A 13,505-nucleotide genomic window follows, 5' to 3' on the forward strand; every position below is an offset into this window, starting at 1 on the left:
GCTAAATTCGTGTGGCGCATCACGGCCCATAATTCACTGCGGCATCGCAGTGCATTGCTGGCTGATGATTGGCCAAGCATGCACTATGACCCGCATGCTTGGCCAATCACAGCGCCGTCAGTAGAGAGAGCTGTAATTGGCCAAAGCCAGGGTGGCTTTGGCCAATTATGGCTCAGGGGATTTAGTACACACCCCACACTATATAAGGCCGCCTGCACGGCGGCCCTGTGTAGTGTGTGTTCCGGTGTGCTGAGAGATAGAGAGAGAGAGAGACAGTGTCATTTGATTTAAGTTAGATAGATTAGGCAGAACAGTCAGTCAGTTAGCTGCACTTACAGTGTATTGTTTATATATATGCATCCCAGGTGTTGCATATATATATATACACTGTATTCAGTTTAGCTAGATCCGTTCCTGTTATCTTCTATCTAGACTATTTACATTTAATGCAGTGCGTCCTGCTCACAGTGTTCAGCTAGATCCGTTCCTGCTATTTACATTTAGTGCAGTGCGTCCTGCTCACAGTGTTCAGCTAGATCCGTTCCTGTTATCTTCTAGACTATTTACATTTAGTGCAGTGCGTCCTGCTCACAGTGTTCAGCTAGATCCGTTCCTGCAATTTACATTTAGTGCAGTGCGTCCTGCTCACAGTGTTCAGCTAGATCCGTTCCTGCTATTTACATTTAGTGCAGTGCGTCCTGCTCACAGTGTTCAGCTAGATCCGTTCCTGCTATTTACATTTAGTGCAGTGCGTCCTGCTCACAGTGTTCAGCTAGAGCCGTTCCTGCTATTTACATTTAGTGCAGTGCGTCCTGCTCACAGTGTTCAGCTAGATCCGTTCCTGTTATCTTCTAGACTATTTACATTTAGTGCAGTGCGTCCTGCTCACAGTGTTCAGCTAGATCCGTTCCTGCTATTTACATTTAGTGCAGTGCGTCCTGCTCACAGTGTTCAGCTAGATCCGTTCCTGTTATCTTCTAGACTATTTACATTTAGTGCAGTGCGTCCTGCTCACAGTGTTCAGCTAGATCCGTTCCTGTTATCTTCTAGACTATTTACATTTAGTGCAGTGCATCCTGCTCACAGTGTTCAGCTAGATCCGTTCCTGTTATCTTCTAGACTATTTACATTTAGTGCAGTGCGTCCTGCTCACAGTGTTCAGCTAGATCCGTTCCTGTTATCTTCTAGACTATTTACATTTAGTGCAGTGCGTCCTGCTCACAGTGTTCAGCTAGATCCGTTCCTGTTAAATTCCTACTGACAGGCAGGCTTGTCTGGTTACAGTATATAAAGCTACCTGAAGAAAATTACAGGTGTTCTATTTGATCCTATTAGTACCACGGTCAGGCAGCTAGACTATTTACATTTAGTACAGTGCGTCCTGCTCACAGTGTTCAGCTAGATCCGTTCCTGCTATTTACATTTAGTGCAGTGCGTCCTGCTCACAGTGTTCAGCTAGATCCGTTCCTGTTATCTTCTAGACTATTTACATTTAGTGCAGTGCGTCCTGCTCACAGTGTTCAGCTAGATCCGTTCCTGTTATCTTCTAGACTATTTACATTTAGTGCAGTGCGTCCTGCTCACAGTGTTCAGCTAGATCCGTTCCTGTTATCTTCTAGACTATTTACATTTAGTGCAGTGCGTCCTGCTCACAGTGTTCAGCTAGATCCGTTCCTGTTATCTTCTAGACTATTTACATTTAGTGCAGTGCGTCCTGCTCACAGTGTTCAGCTAGATCCGTTCCTGTTAAATTCCTACTGACAGGCAGGCTTGTCTGGTTACAGTATATAAAGCTACCTGAAGAAAATTACAGGTGTTCTATTTGATCCTATTAGTACCACGGTCAGGCAGCTAGACTATTTACATTTAGTACAGTGCGTCCTGCTCACAGTGTTCAGCTAGATCCGTTCCTGTTATCTTCCTAATGACAGGCAGGCTTGTCTGGTTACAGTATATAAAGCTACCTGAAGAAAATTACAGGTGTTCTATTTGATCCTATTAGTACCACGGTCAGGCAGCTAGACTATTTACATTTAGTACAGTGCGTCCTGCTCACAGTGTACAGCTAGATCCGTTCCTGTTATCTTCCTACTGACAGGCAGGCTTGTCTGGTTACAGTATATAAAGCTACCTGTAGAAAATTACAGGTGTTCTATTTGATCCTATTAGTACCACGGTCAGGCAGCTAGACTATTTACATTTAGTACAGTGCGTCCTGCTCACAGTGTTCAGCTAGATCCGTTCCTGTTATCTTCCTACTGACAGGCAGGATTGTCTGGTTACAGTATATAAAGCTACTTGAAGAAAATTACAGGTGTTCTATCCCAGCTTAGTGCAGCTACAGGCCATTAGTATGTCTGGAAGGCCAAGAAGGAGAGGCAGACAGTCACAAGCCAATAAGAGAGGGCAAGCAGGCTCTGTGTCTAGTGCTGGTCGTGGAGACGGTGCATCCTCATCAGCACGTGGCCATGGGACACGCTTGGCCTTTTTTTCGGCAGCTGGCCGTGTTGAGCCGCAACATGCGGAAGACTTGGTCGAGTGGATGACCAAGCCGTCCTCATCCTCCTCATCCTCTCTCACCCATGCCCAGGGTGCTTTGTCTGGCAAAGCAGCGGCCTCTTCCCTCAGCTCAATGTCATCAGTGACTCCTTCCCTAGCTCCACCATGTCCTCATGAGGATTCCCTCGAACTGTTTGACCACAGTGTTGGGTACATGCTCCAGGAGGATGCCCAGCGTTTGGAAGGCTCTGATGACGATACTGAGCTCGATGAAGGCAGTAACATGAGCACGGACAGAGGGGGTGCCCAAGAAGGACAGCAATCTGGCAGTCATGCTCCCCCTGCTGCAGCATACTGCCAGGTTTGCTCCAGTGATGAGGAGGGAGGGGATGATGAGGTCACTGACTCAACGTGGGTGCCTGATAGGAGAGAGGAGGAGGAGGAGGAGGAGGAGGAGGAGGAGGAGGCGGCGGCACATCACCAACGAGGCAGGATGCCCTCCAGGGGCCAGCCTAAGGGCAGCACATTGACTGCATCACACCCCAAAGCTCCACATGTGCAGGGCGCTGCAGTCTCTGCGCGTTATTCAAAAAGTTCTTTGGTGTGGGCCTTTTTTGAGACGAGTGCATCAGATCGCACCGCTGCTATTTGCAACATATGTCTCAAGCGTATCTCGCGTGGCCAAAACATCTCCCGCTTGGGTACCACATGCTTGACCAGACATATGTTGACCTGCCATGCAGTTCGTTGGCAAGCGTATCTAAAAGACCCACACCAAAGAACAAAGAGGATCTCTCCTTGCTCCTCATCAGCTGAGATTTCCAACCCCACTAGACCTTCAGTCCTCTCTGAGACCTGCAGTGAGAGGAATGAAGGTGTAGAATTAGGTGTGTCACAGCCAAGTACTTGTGGGCAATCTGCTTTTGGTACACCGACGTCAGATTGTACCAGGCAAATTTCCCTGCCCCAGCTGCTGCACCGCCGAAAGAAGTTTGCTCCCAGCCATCCACATGCCCAGCGGTTGAATGCTAGCTTGGCAAAATTGCTAGCACTTCAACTGCTGCCTTTTCAGTTGGTAGACTCTGCCCCCTTCCGTGAGTTTGTGGAATGTGCGGTTCCTCAGTGGCAGGTACCCAAACGCCACTTTTTCTCACGGAAGGCGATTCCAGCTCTCTACATGTGGAAGGCAATGTCCATGCCTCGCTGGACAGGGCGGTCAGCGGTAAGGTGCATATTACCGCTGACTCATGGTCCAGCAGGCATGGACAGGGACGTTACCTAAGTTTCACGGCGCATTGGGTGACTCTGCTGGCAGCTGGGAAGGATGCAGGACAAGGTGCAGTAGTGTTGGAGGTTGTTCCGCCACCACGCCTCCAAAATGCTGATTGTGACACACCTCTCTCCTCCACCCCCTCCTCTTCTTCTTCCTCCATGGCCTCTTCCTCGGAACCAGCGGTGCTCCATAGGCGTTCAAGGGGCTACGCAAGTACGCAGGCCAAAAGATGCCATGCGGTGCTTGAGCTGGTGTGCTTGGGGGACAGGAGCCACACTGGGGCAGAGGTTCTGTCAGCTCTGCAGGGGCAGGTTCAGAGGTGGTTGACGCCACGCCAACTTAAGGCAGGAATGGTGGTTTGCGACAATGGCACCAACCTCCTCTCTGCCCTCCGACAGGGACAAATGACCCATGTGCCCTGTTTGGCTCACGTCCTTAACTTGGTGGTGCAGCGGTTCTTGGGCAGGTACCCGGGCTTACAGGATGTCCTGAGGCAGGCCAGGAAAGTCTGTGTGCATTTCCGCCGGTCATATAATGCCAGTGCTCGGCTGACGGACCTCCAAAAGGAGTTTAACCTGCCCAAGAACCGCCTAATCTGTGACATGCCCACCAGGTGGAACTCAACGTTGGCCATGCTGCAGCGGCTGCACACGCAGCAGAGGGCCATCAATGAGTACCTGTGCGACTATGGCACCAGGACAGGGTCAGGGGAGCTTGGTTTTTTTTCCCCACGCCAGTGGGCCATGATCAGGGATGCATGCACTGTCCTGTCACCATTCGAGGAGGCCACGAGGATGGTGAGCAGTGACAGTGCATGCATCAGTGACACTGTCCCCCTTGTCCACCTGTTGGAGCACACGCTGCGTGGAATAATGGACAGGGCACTTGAGGCAGAACAGAGGCAGGAAGAGGAGGACTTCCTTAGCTCTCAAGGCCCCCTTTATCCAGACAGTGTTCCTGCGTGCCCGCCGATCACACAGGAAGAGGACGAGGAGGAAGAGGAGGAGGAGGAAGATTGTGTCAGTATGGAGGTGGAGCCTGGCACTCAGCATCAGCAGCAGTCTTTAAGGGATCAGTCCCAAGAAACACATGGACTTGTACGTGGCTGGGAGGAGGTGGCTGCGGACCATGTCGTTCTTAGTGACCCAGAGGACTCCGGACCGAATGCCTCAGCAAACCTACGCTGCATGGCCTCCCTGATCCTGCAAAGCCTGCGTAAGGATCCTCGTATTCGTGGTATCAAGGAGAAGGACCAATACTGGCTGGCAACCCTCCTTGATCCACGTTACAAGGGTAAGGTTGCGGACCTTATCTTGCCATCGCAGAGGGAGCAGAGGATGAAACATCTTCGGGAGGCCTTGCAGAAAGGTCTGTGCAACGCGTTCCCAGAGACTGGGAGGTTACAAACTCCTGTTTCTGGACAACGTGTTGCTGAGGCTTCGGTCAGTCAAAGAAGGAGCGGTGGAGAAGGTGGCCGTCTGACCGATGCGTTCAGACAATTTTTTGGTCCGCAGCCCCAAGGTATGATCGGTTCCAGCAACCATCGCCAGCGTCTGTTTTACATGGTGCAGGAATACCTAGGGGCAAGATCAGACTTGGACACCTTTCCCACCGAAAATCCTCTGGGTTACTGGGTCTTGAGGATGGATCACTGGCCAGAGCTTGCACAGTATGCAATTGAGCTACTGGCCTGTCCTGCATCCAGCGTTCTTTCGGAACGCACATTCAGTGCTGCTGGAGGCATGGTAACCGATCACAGGGTGCGTCTGTCCACCGACTCGGTCGATCGGCTGACCTTCATAAAAATGAATGAGTCTTGGATCACCACCAGCTACCAAGCACCTGATGCTGATGTAACCGAATAATTTTTTTTGAAATCTCAGATCCCTTCAAAGACTGCCTATGCTGATGCTGAGTGACTATCCCTGAGTAATTATCCTCTTCCTCCTCAATCATCACGCTGATAGCTTGTAAGAACATTTTTGGTTCTGGGCGCCACCACCAGTGCCTAAGGCACAATTTTTCAGCCCCTGTTTAACAGGGGCGTGTAATTACAATTTTTGATGTAATACTTTGCAGCAGGGCTCGTTCCTGCATTCCAACTAGAGTGTCTGTGAGGGGTTGCAGTGTTGTGGCACCAGCACCAGTGCCTAAGGCCCAATTTTTCTGCCCCTGTCTAACAGGGGCGTGTAATTACAATTTTTGATGCAATACTTTGCAGCAGGGCTCGTTCCTGCGTTCCAACTAGAGTGTCTGTGAGGGGTTGCTGTGTTGTGGCACCAGCACCAGTGCCTAAGGCCCAATTTTTCTGCCCCTGTCTAACAGGGGCGTGTAATTACAATTTTTGATGCAATACTTTGCAGCAGGGCTCGTTCCTGCGTTCCAACTAGAGTGTCTGTGAGGGGTTGCAGTGTTGTGGCACCAGCACCAGTGCCTAAGGCCCAATTTTTCTGCCCCTGTCTAACAGGGGCGTGTAATTACAATTTTTGAAGCAATACTTTGCAGCAGGGCTCGTTCCTGCGTTCCAACTAGAGTGTCTGTGAGGGGTTGCAGTGTTGTGGCACCAGCACCAGTGCCTAAGGCCTAATTTTTCAGCTCCTGTTCAACAGGGGCATGTAATTACAATTCTTGATCTAATATTTCACAGCAGGGCCCTGTGAGGGCTTACAGTGTTGTGGCCACAGCAACACCTAAGGCCCAAATTTCTGCTGAGTATATAGGGCAGGACCCTACTTTCAAACATCTAACTTACAAACGACTCCTACTTGCAAACGGAAGGAGACAACAGGAAGTGAGATGAAATCTACCCCTAGGAAGGGAAATTCTCTCCTGTAAGAGTTAATATGGGAAAACAATTTCTCCTTTCCACTGATGCTTTCCAATCCTTGTTCCACAAAAAAACCCAAATTTTCAAAAAACATTTTTCATTGGGACAAAAAAGTGAGGTGAAATCTTCTGAAGAGGAGGAAAGACAGCAAAACAAATGTCACAGGGGTGATAACCCTTCCCTATGTTTTCAAAAAGCTTAGAAAAGATTTTTTGGCTGGAGCTAAACACGTTAAAAATGTTCAAAATTACAAACAGATTCTACTTAACAACAAACCTACAGTCCCTGTCTTGTTTGCACCGCCTGTATACTGCTGTTCAGAGTATATAAGGCCTGGTGGCCCCACACCTTTCCTTATTTTAATTTGGGTGCGGGGTTCCCCTTAATATCCATACAAGACCCAAAGGGCCTGGTAATGGACTGGGGGGTACCCATGCCGTTTGTCTCACTGATTTTCATCCATATTGCCATGACCCGACATGACATTAAACCCGCAAGCAGTTTTAAATGAGATTTTTTCCTTTAAAAATGACATTTGGTGCAGGGACTGTTCTAAACATGGGAAACACGCGTCACTTTACAGGCATACTATAGACACCCCCCAGGTACGATATTTAAAGGAATATTTCACTTTTTTTTTTTTACTTTAAGCATCATTAAAATCACTGCTCCCGAAAAAACGGCCGTTTTTAAAAGTTTTTTTTGCATTGATACATGTCCCCTGGGGTAGGACCCGGGTCCCCAAACCCTTTTTAGGACAATACCATGCAAATTAGCCTTTAAAATGAGCACTTTTGATTTAGAACGTTCGAGTACCATAGACGTCAATGGGGTTCTAACGTTCGTGCGCACTTTCAGTCCGTTCGCGGGTTCTGGTGCGAACCGAACCGGGGGGTGTTCGGCTCATCCCTACTCCTGTGTTAAATTTAAGCTGACAGATCTATTACTGCAGGGTTTCTGTTCCTGTCTGAAGCTTGGTGTGAGTTGCCTGAGATTCTTCCAGTAGCTACCTTGTCCGAATCCCTTTTGCAGTGTATTGCTCTTATTGCAACAAATCACCACATTGGTAAGTTACACAAAAGCACCACAACTTCAATCCATCTACTGCCACAGCTGCTAATAATAATAAAATACTTTATTTTTTTTCCCCCATTAACCCCTGCCTGGTCTTCCCCTCTGAAATGGGGTCTAGTAAAACAGTTTATTAAGAATTAAAAAACGGACGTTTTGCTTTTTCGACTAAAACCTGCCTGGTGTCTATCACTGAAACTGCTGCCTACTGGGCACTTTCACCCCCTTCCTGACCAGGCCAATTTTCAGCTTTCAGTGCTTTCTCACTTTGAATGAAAATTGCGTGGTCATGAAACACTGTACCCATGTTACATTATTATCATTTTTTCACACAAATATAGCTAAACAAACAAAAAAAGACCGAAAGTTTTGAAAAAAATAAAGCAACCTTTTTCTTTGTTTCTGTTGTAAAACTTTGCAAATAAGTAATTTTTCTTCTTCATTGATGTGTGCTAATGAGGCTGCACTGATGGGCACTGATAGGCTGAACTGATGGGCACTGATGGGGCTGCACTGATGCACACTGATGAGGCTGTACTGATGGACACTAATAAGTTGCACTGATGGGCACTGATTGGCACTGATGGGGCTGCACTGATTTTTAGAGCACTGATGATCAGTGCCCTGATTATCAGTGTAAATGTGTGCTGCCACGGGATTACGTGTTATTGACTGTCCTTTCCTCACACAGGGACAGCGCTGAGGAAAGGAAATGCCGATAAACAGCATTTGTTTACATGGGCACAGCTGATCACATGGTAAAGGGCCGCTGTGATTGGCCCTTTACCTCAGTCTGTGATCAGCTGTGATAGAAAGGACACAGCGATCACAGAGTGTGCCCTGGGTTCTGGAAGGGCATCAATAGATGCCCTCCCAGAACTGGACGAATGCACTGTATCCGTCTTTCAGGTATAGTGCTGTCAGAAAGTGAGTAAACCTGCTGATTGTTTTGTAGCTTTTTCCAGTGAAATAATACACTCTAATTTGGATTTCTTCATTCAAATCTGCTTCGTGCTTTCCTCTGGAACTGTGGCCTAGTAAGCAACTTAAATAGTGTGTGTCGCATGTACAATTTTTGTGGCTTTTTTTCTGTGAAATAAAACACTCCAAAGTTTTATTCCGTTTTTAAAACCTGCCTAGTTTCTCCCTTTAAAGCTGTGACCTACTAAAGTTTCTCTATAATGTGCATTGAGTGTGCACATTTTTTGATGATTTACTTTTCTGAGATAAAACTCTTTCGTTTTCATTTCCTAAATAAAAATTGCCTGATTTCTACCTCTATAACCTTGCCCTACTAAAGCCATTAACATAGTGTGCATCCAGTCTTTTTCTGTGAAATATTTACTGTCATGTTACTTCCTTGATTAAAAGCTGTCTCCTGTCTCCCTCTAAAATGGAGGCCTACTAAAACTGCCTGCATAGCTTGCATTGACTATTCAGTTTTTCCTGGCTTTACCTTTGAAATAAAACCATGAAATTTTTATTTCTTGATTAAAAACTGCCTGGTGTCTACCTTAGAAACTGTGGCCCAATAAAGCTGCTTATATAGTGTGCATCAAGTCTGTACAATAGTTTTGACTTTTGAGTGAAATAAAAATTTCTAATGTTGATTTCTTGATCAAAACCTACCTGCTGTCTCCATGCGAAACTGTGGCCTACTAAAGCTGCTTACATAGCGTGCATCAAGTCTGTACAATTTTTGTGACTTTTTTTTTCCTGTCAAAATACACTCTAATTTTAATTTCTTCATTAAAACCTGACTGGTGTCTACCTCTGAAATTGCAGTCTACTAAAGCTGTTTATTTAACGTGCATTGAGTCTGCACAAGAATTTTGTCTTTTTTATGTAAAATAATATGCTCTAACTTGATTTCTTGATTTCTTAATTAAAATCTGCATGGTCAATCCTTTTTAAGCTGTGGTCTACTATAGCTGCTTACATACGGTGCAAGCAGTCAGTGCAACATTACTGGCTACTGTCTCTGAAGTATTAATCTAATTTTTATTTGTTGAAAAAAACTGCCTAGTCATGCACTCTGCGGCCTATTAAAGATGCTTACATAGTGTTCATTTAGTCTGTTTCTATTTCTGGTTATTTTCTCTGAAAAAATACACTCACTTTTTATTTCACAATAAAGACTACATGGTTTCTTTATCTTATATTTGCATTGCTGAAACCCTGCTGACTTGGTATGTGCACTAGCTTAAGAACACTTTCTCCCCATTCTGAAACTGCTGTGCTTCCCTAGATCCCCCGAAGTTATTTAAGTACAAGATCCTAGCAGCACCATGAGCAAGAGGCTAGGCATACAGTGTCAATGGTCTTATTGAAACATACAGTTCTGAAACTAAATTATATTTCAATTTTATGTTTTTTTCTTGCCAGCATCATGCAATAGTACATCATGCAGTGGCCATGGCGAATGCATTGAGACAATCAACAACTTCACCTGTGCTTGTCATGCAGGATTTTATGGAGATCTGTGTCAGCATGGTGAGGATCTTTTATTGAAACATAGAAACATAGAGTGACACAGAAAAAAAAAACAAATGGCCTACCGAGAATTTAAATTTTTTTTTTTTAAATGTGTACATTTTTGGAGTTTTTTGTTAACTTTTTTTGTCTTAATATAGGTTGGTGACTCATTAGAGATAATGTTTAACACATTAGTGAAACTTGATTACAGCATTAATCAAGGATACATAATAAATGCACAGTATATAGAGCTATAATGTGTAGTGAATTCTAGTTGAAGAAAGCATCTTGCAACACTTAAAGTGGAAGATCAATTACTCTTTCATTGAAACCTTTGCAGCAGTATGGAGTAACAACATTTTTTTGTTACTCCATACTGCTGCAAAGGTTTTCAATTACATTTTTTTTTGTTTTTTATTTGTGATGTATTGAGCAAAGCGGTTATAGCAGTTCAATAATTCTGAGAGGTTTTGTTAATACCTAGCTATCCTGTGTCTGTGCTCCTGCTCCTCCATTTCTCATTTGTTTTGCAGATCCCACAACAGGTAATTGGGGGAAATCTTTGCCTTCTGTAGGATTCTCTGTTAGGGATGATTTGTGAATTTCAGCAAACTTGTTGTTGTTTTCTTATTCTGCAGGAAGCTGAAAAAAAAACTTGACTGCTATTTGAAGTTACCTCTATTAGCAGATAACTTAAAATAACCTGATCGCTCTATATCAGAGCTTTATTTTGTTGCTGAAGCCGGGTCAGGAGCTGTTTTTTTGATAATAGTTGTGTGATGTACACACACAGCCATTGTTGCCCTCTTTGGCTCTGACAGAAACACGCCAACCTTCTCACACCCCATCACTGAACCTTTTTCCTAGCATATGAATGGATCCATTCAAAGTAATCTGCTGTTAAATAAGTACATTTGGGAATTACTATTGTCATCATTTGACCTGCTCTGATTATTAGGAACTAATTTTACCTTTTATTAAATGTGAATGGGTTTCTAGGTAATCAATCCCATTAATATCAATTCTATGTACTTTTTTTTACATGTTATGGTGTATTATGTTATTTAAGGCTTCCAAATTAAACATTTGAAGAAACAGTAACACAAACATTCTCTAGTGTTAAAAGTGCATTAGTGGCAATTTGTACTCAATTTTTCTTTTCCTAAGGTGTAAATGACTTGACATAACAATAAACCTCACCAAAAAGGACACGTTAAAACTAAAAATGGTTTTACTTACTCACTTACTTACTTTTAGAGCATTTGTAGATGTTAACTTGTAAGTAAAAAAACAAATACCTCAAAAAATAAGTACAAATCTTTCTTGGCCTTTCCTTGTGTTTTTTTTCCTGCTTGTTTTTGGTATATTTTGCTATTATTTGTTTTTTATTAGGAATTGCACAGGAATGCTGTGTGGTTCCTGTGCAATTCACATGCAATTCTGCAGTGTGATTTTAACCTATTCATTTTGAATGGGCTAAAATTTCACAGCACTGCACAAAAAGTAGTGCATGCACTACTTTTTGAAATGCACTGAAACCAGATCACATCAGGGCAAACGCACCAATTTTGCGACCTGCAACTGAGGTGTCATTACCTTTGCACCGACACCACTGAAGATCACAAGGGCAGTGTGTTTGGAATGTGGTGTGGGAAAACGCACTGGAAAATGGGTTTCCTGCACTGCATTCTAGTGTGAATTGGACCTTATAGACATCAGGGAAAACTACAAATACATGTTGGTTAATTTATTTGTTATTTGTCATGGAAACCACAAAAGACATTAAAATAAACAGAAGTTGCTATTTCAGCAATATTTTCTTCTAATAAGCCTCCAATGATAATATAATACACCAAAAATAAAACTTCCTGCAAATTTTACTTTGCACAGAACATCAGAAATAAAAAAGTAAAGAAAATGGGAAGATGCATTTTAGCATTTGTTGACGCCAACTTCTGCAAAGGTTATTTAGGTGAAGACTGGTGACATAATTTCTTTAATCAAGTTTTATTTCATCTGTAGCCATTCCTATTCATAATCAATGTGCCTTTCTTTTCATATTATTACTCTGCCACCAGTGACATCAGTGCCTCTTTCACCGTTTTCCTATGTCCATTGAGGCTAATTGAGAGCATATTTACTAACTGTGTCATTGCTGTTGAGTATTAATATCACATGCAACCTGCAACCAGCTTGAGCTTCTTCATTGATCTCTCCTGCTAGAGTGTAATACTTTATATAGATAATGAGATGGTGAAATCTTGTGACTTGCTTTTAGAAGATGAATTTATGGTACCTTTGTAATTCTATTTACAGTAAATGATTTTAGTGAACAGATAGTTTAGAGTTTCTCTACTAAATAAATTGTTATTCTAGTGATTTGATTTCAAATTAAATTCCTACTGGGTAGAATGAAGAACATTTACAACCTTGTCATTACTAAATGATTTTAGTGAACAGATAGTTTAGAGTTTCTCTACTAAAAAAATTGTAATTCTAGTGATTTGATTTCAAATTAAATTCCTACTTGGTAGAATGAAGAACATTTACAACCTTGTCATTACTGTCTGTGGATTCAGTCATTAATGCCGCACACACACGATCGGAAATTCCGCCAGCAAAAGTCCGATGTGAGCTTTTGGTCAGAAATTCCGACTGTGTGTATGCTCCATCGGACTTTTCCTGGCGGAATTCCCGCCAGCAAAAGATTGAGAGCAGGTTCTCTATTTTCCGTCGGAAAAAGTTCCTATTGGAAATTCCGTTCATCTGTATGCAATTCCAATGCGCAAAAAAACACGCATGCTCAGAATCAAGTACGAGATGGAAGCGCTCGGTCTGGATTAGCAGAAGGAGCCCAAAGGGTGGCACGCTTCGTATGGAACTTCCCTTTTCTAGTGCCTTCGTACGTGTTGTACGTCACTGCATTCTTGACGGTCAAAAGTTCAGAGGACTTCTGGTGACCGTGTGTATGCAAGCCAAGCTTGAGCGGAATTCCATTGGAAAAACCATCCAGAAGTGTCAAAGAGGGTGGAACAAGATCATCCTCTATCAAAGGTTCGGTAGAAGAAACTGGCTCTTGGTTAGAACGTTTAGCTGTAGAAATGAGTTCATCAGAGCTTTCACAGAGGGTGTCATATGTTAGTCTTCTGGGAGGATTTTCCGCCTAAGTCTGGAGTATATGCTCTCCAAAGGCTCGGGTCTACGGTCCGTACCCCAGAAACTACAACCAGGCTTTGGTTCCTCCTCTCTCTGGTACATTCTCTTCCACAACTTCCACAGGGAAGGAACAGGAACTTCTTCAAGTCCTTGCACTCCTGAGTCGTCAATCGGTTCTGGTTTGACCCCTCCAGTCTTATTCAC

At 44.0% G+C, this 13,505-nt stretch overlaps 1 protein-coding gene across 2 annotated transcripts in view; it reads left to right on the plus strand.

Annotated features, from left to right (window-relative positions):
* The window catches only part of SELL (selectin L), a 354,075-nt gene that overhangs the window by 124,518 nt on the left and 216,052 nt on the right, over window positions 1–13,505 (plus strand). For both annotated transcript variants that reach the window (XM_073592840.1, XM_073592841.1), the window contains exon 4: window positions 10,056–10,163. In XM_073592840.1, the coding sequence (XP_073448941.1) occupies window positions 10,056–10,163 (108 nt within the window). The remainder of the gene's footprint in view (window positions 1–10,055; window positions 10,164–13,505) is intronic.

This window comes from Aquarana catesbeiana, linkage group LG07 (genome assembly GCF_042186555.1).
Source record: "Aquarana catesbeiana isolate 2022-GZ linkage group LG07, ASM4218655v1, whole genome shotgun sequence".
Taxonomy (NCBI): Eukaryota; Metazoa; Chordata; class Amphibia; order Anura; family Ranidae; genus Aquarana; species Aquarana catesbeiana.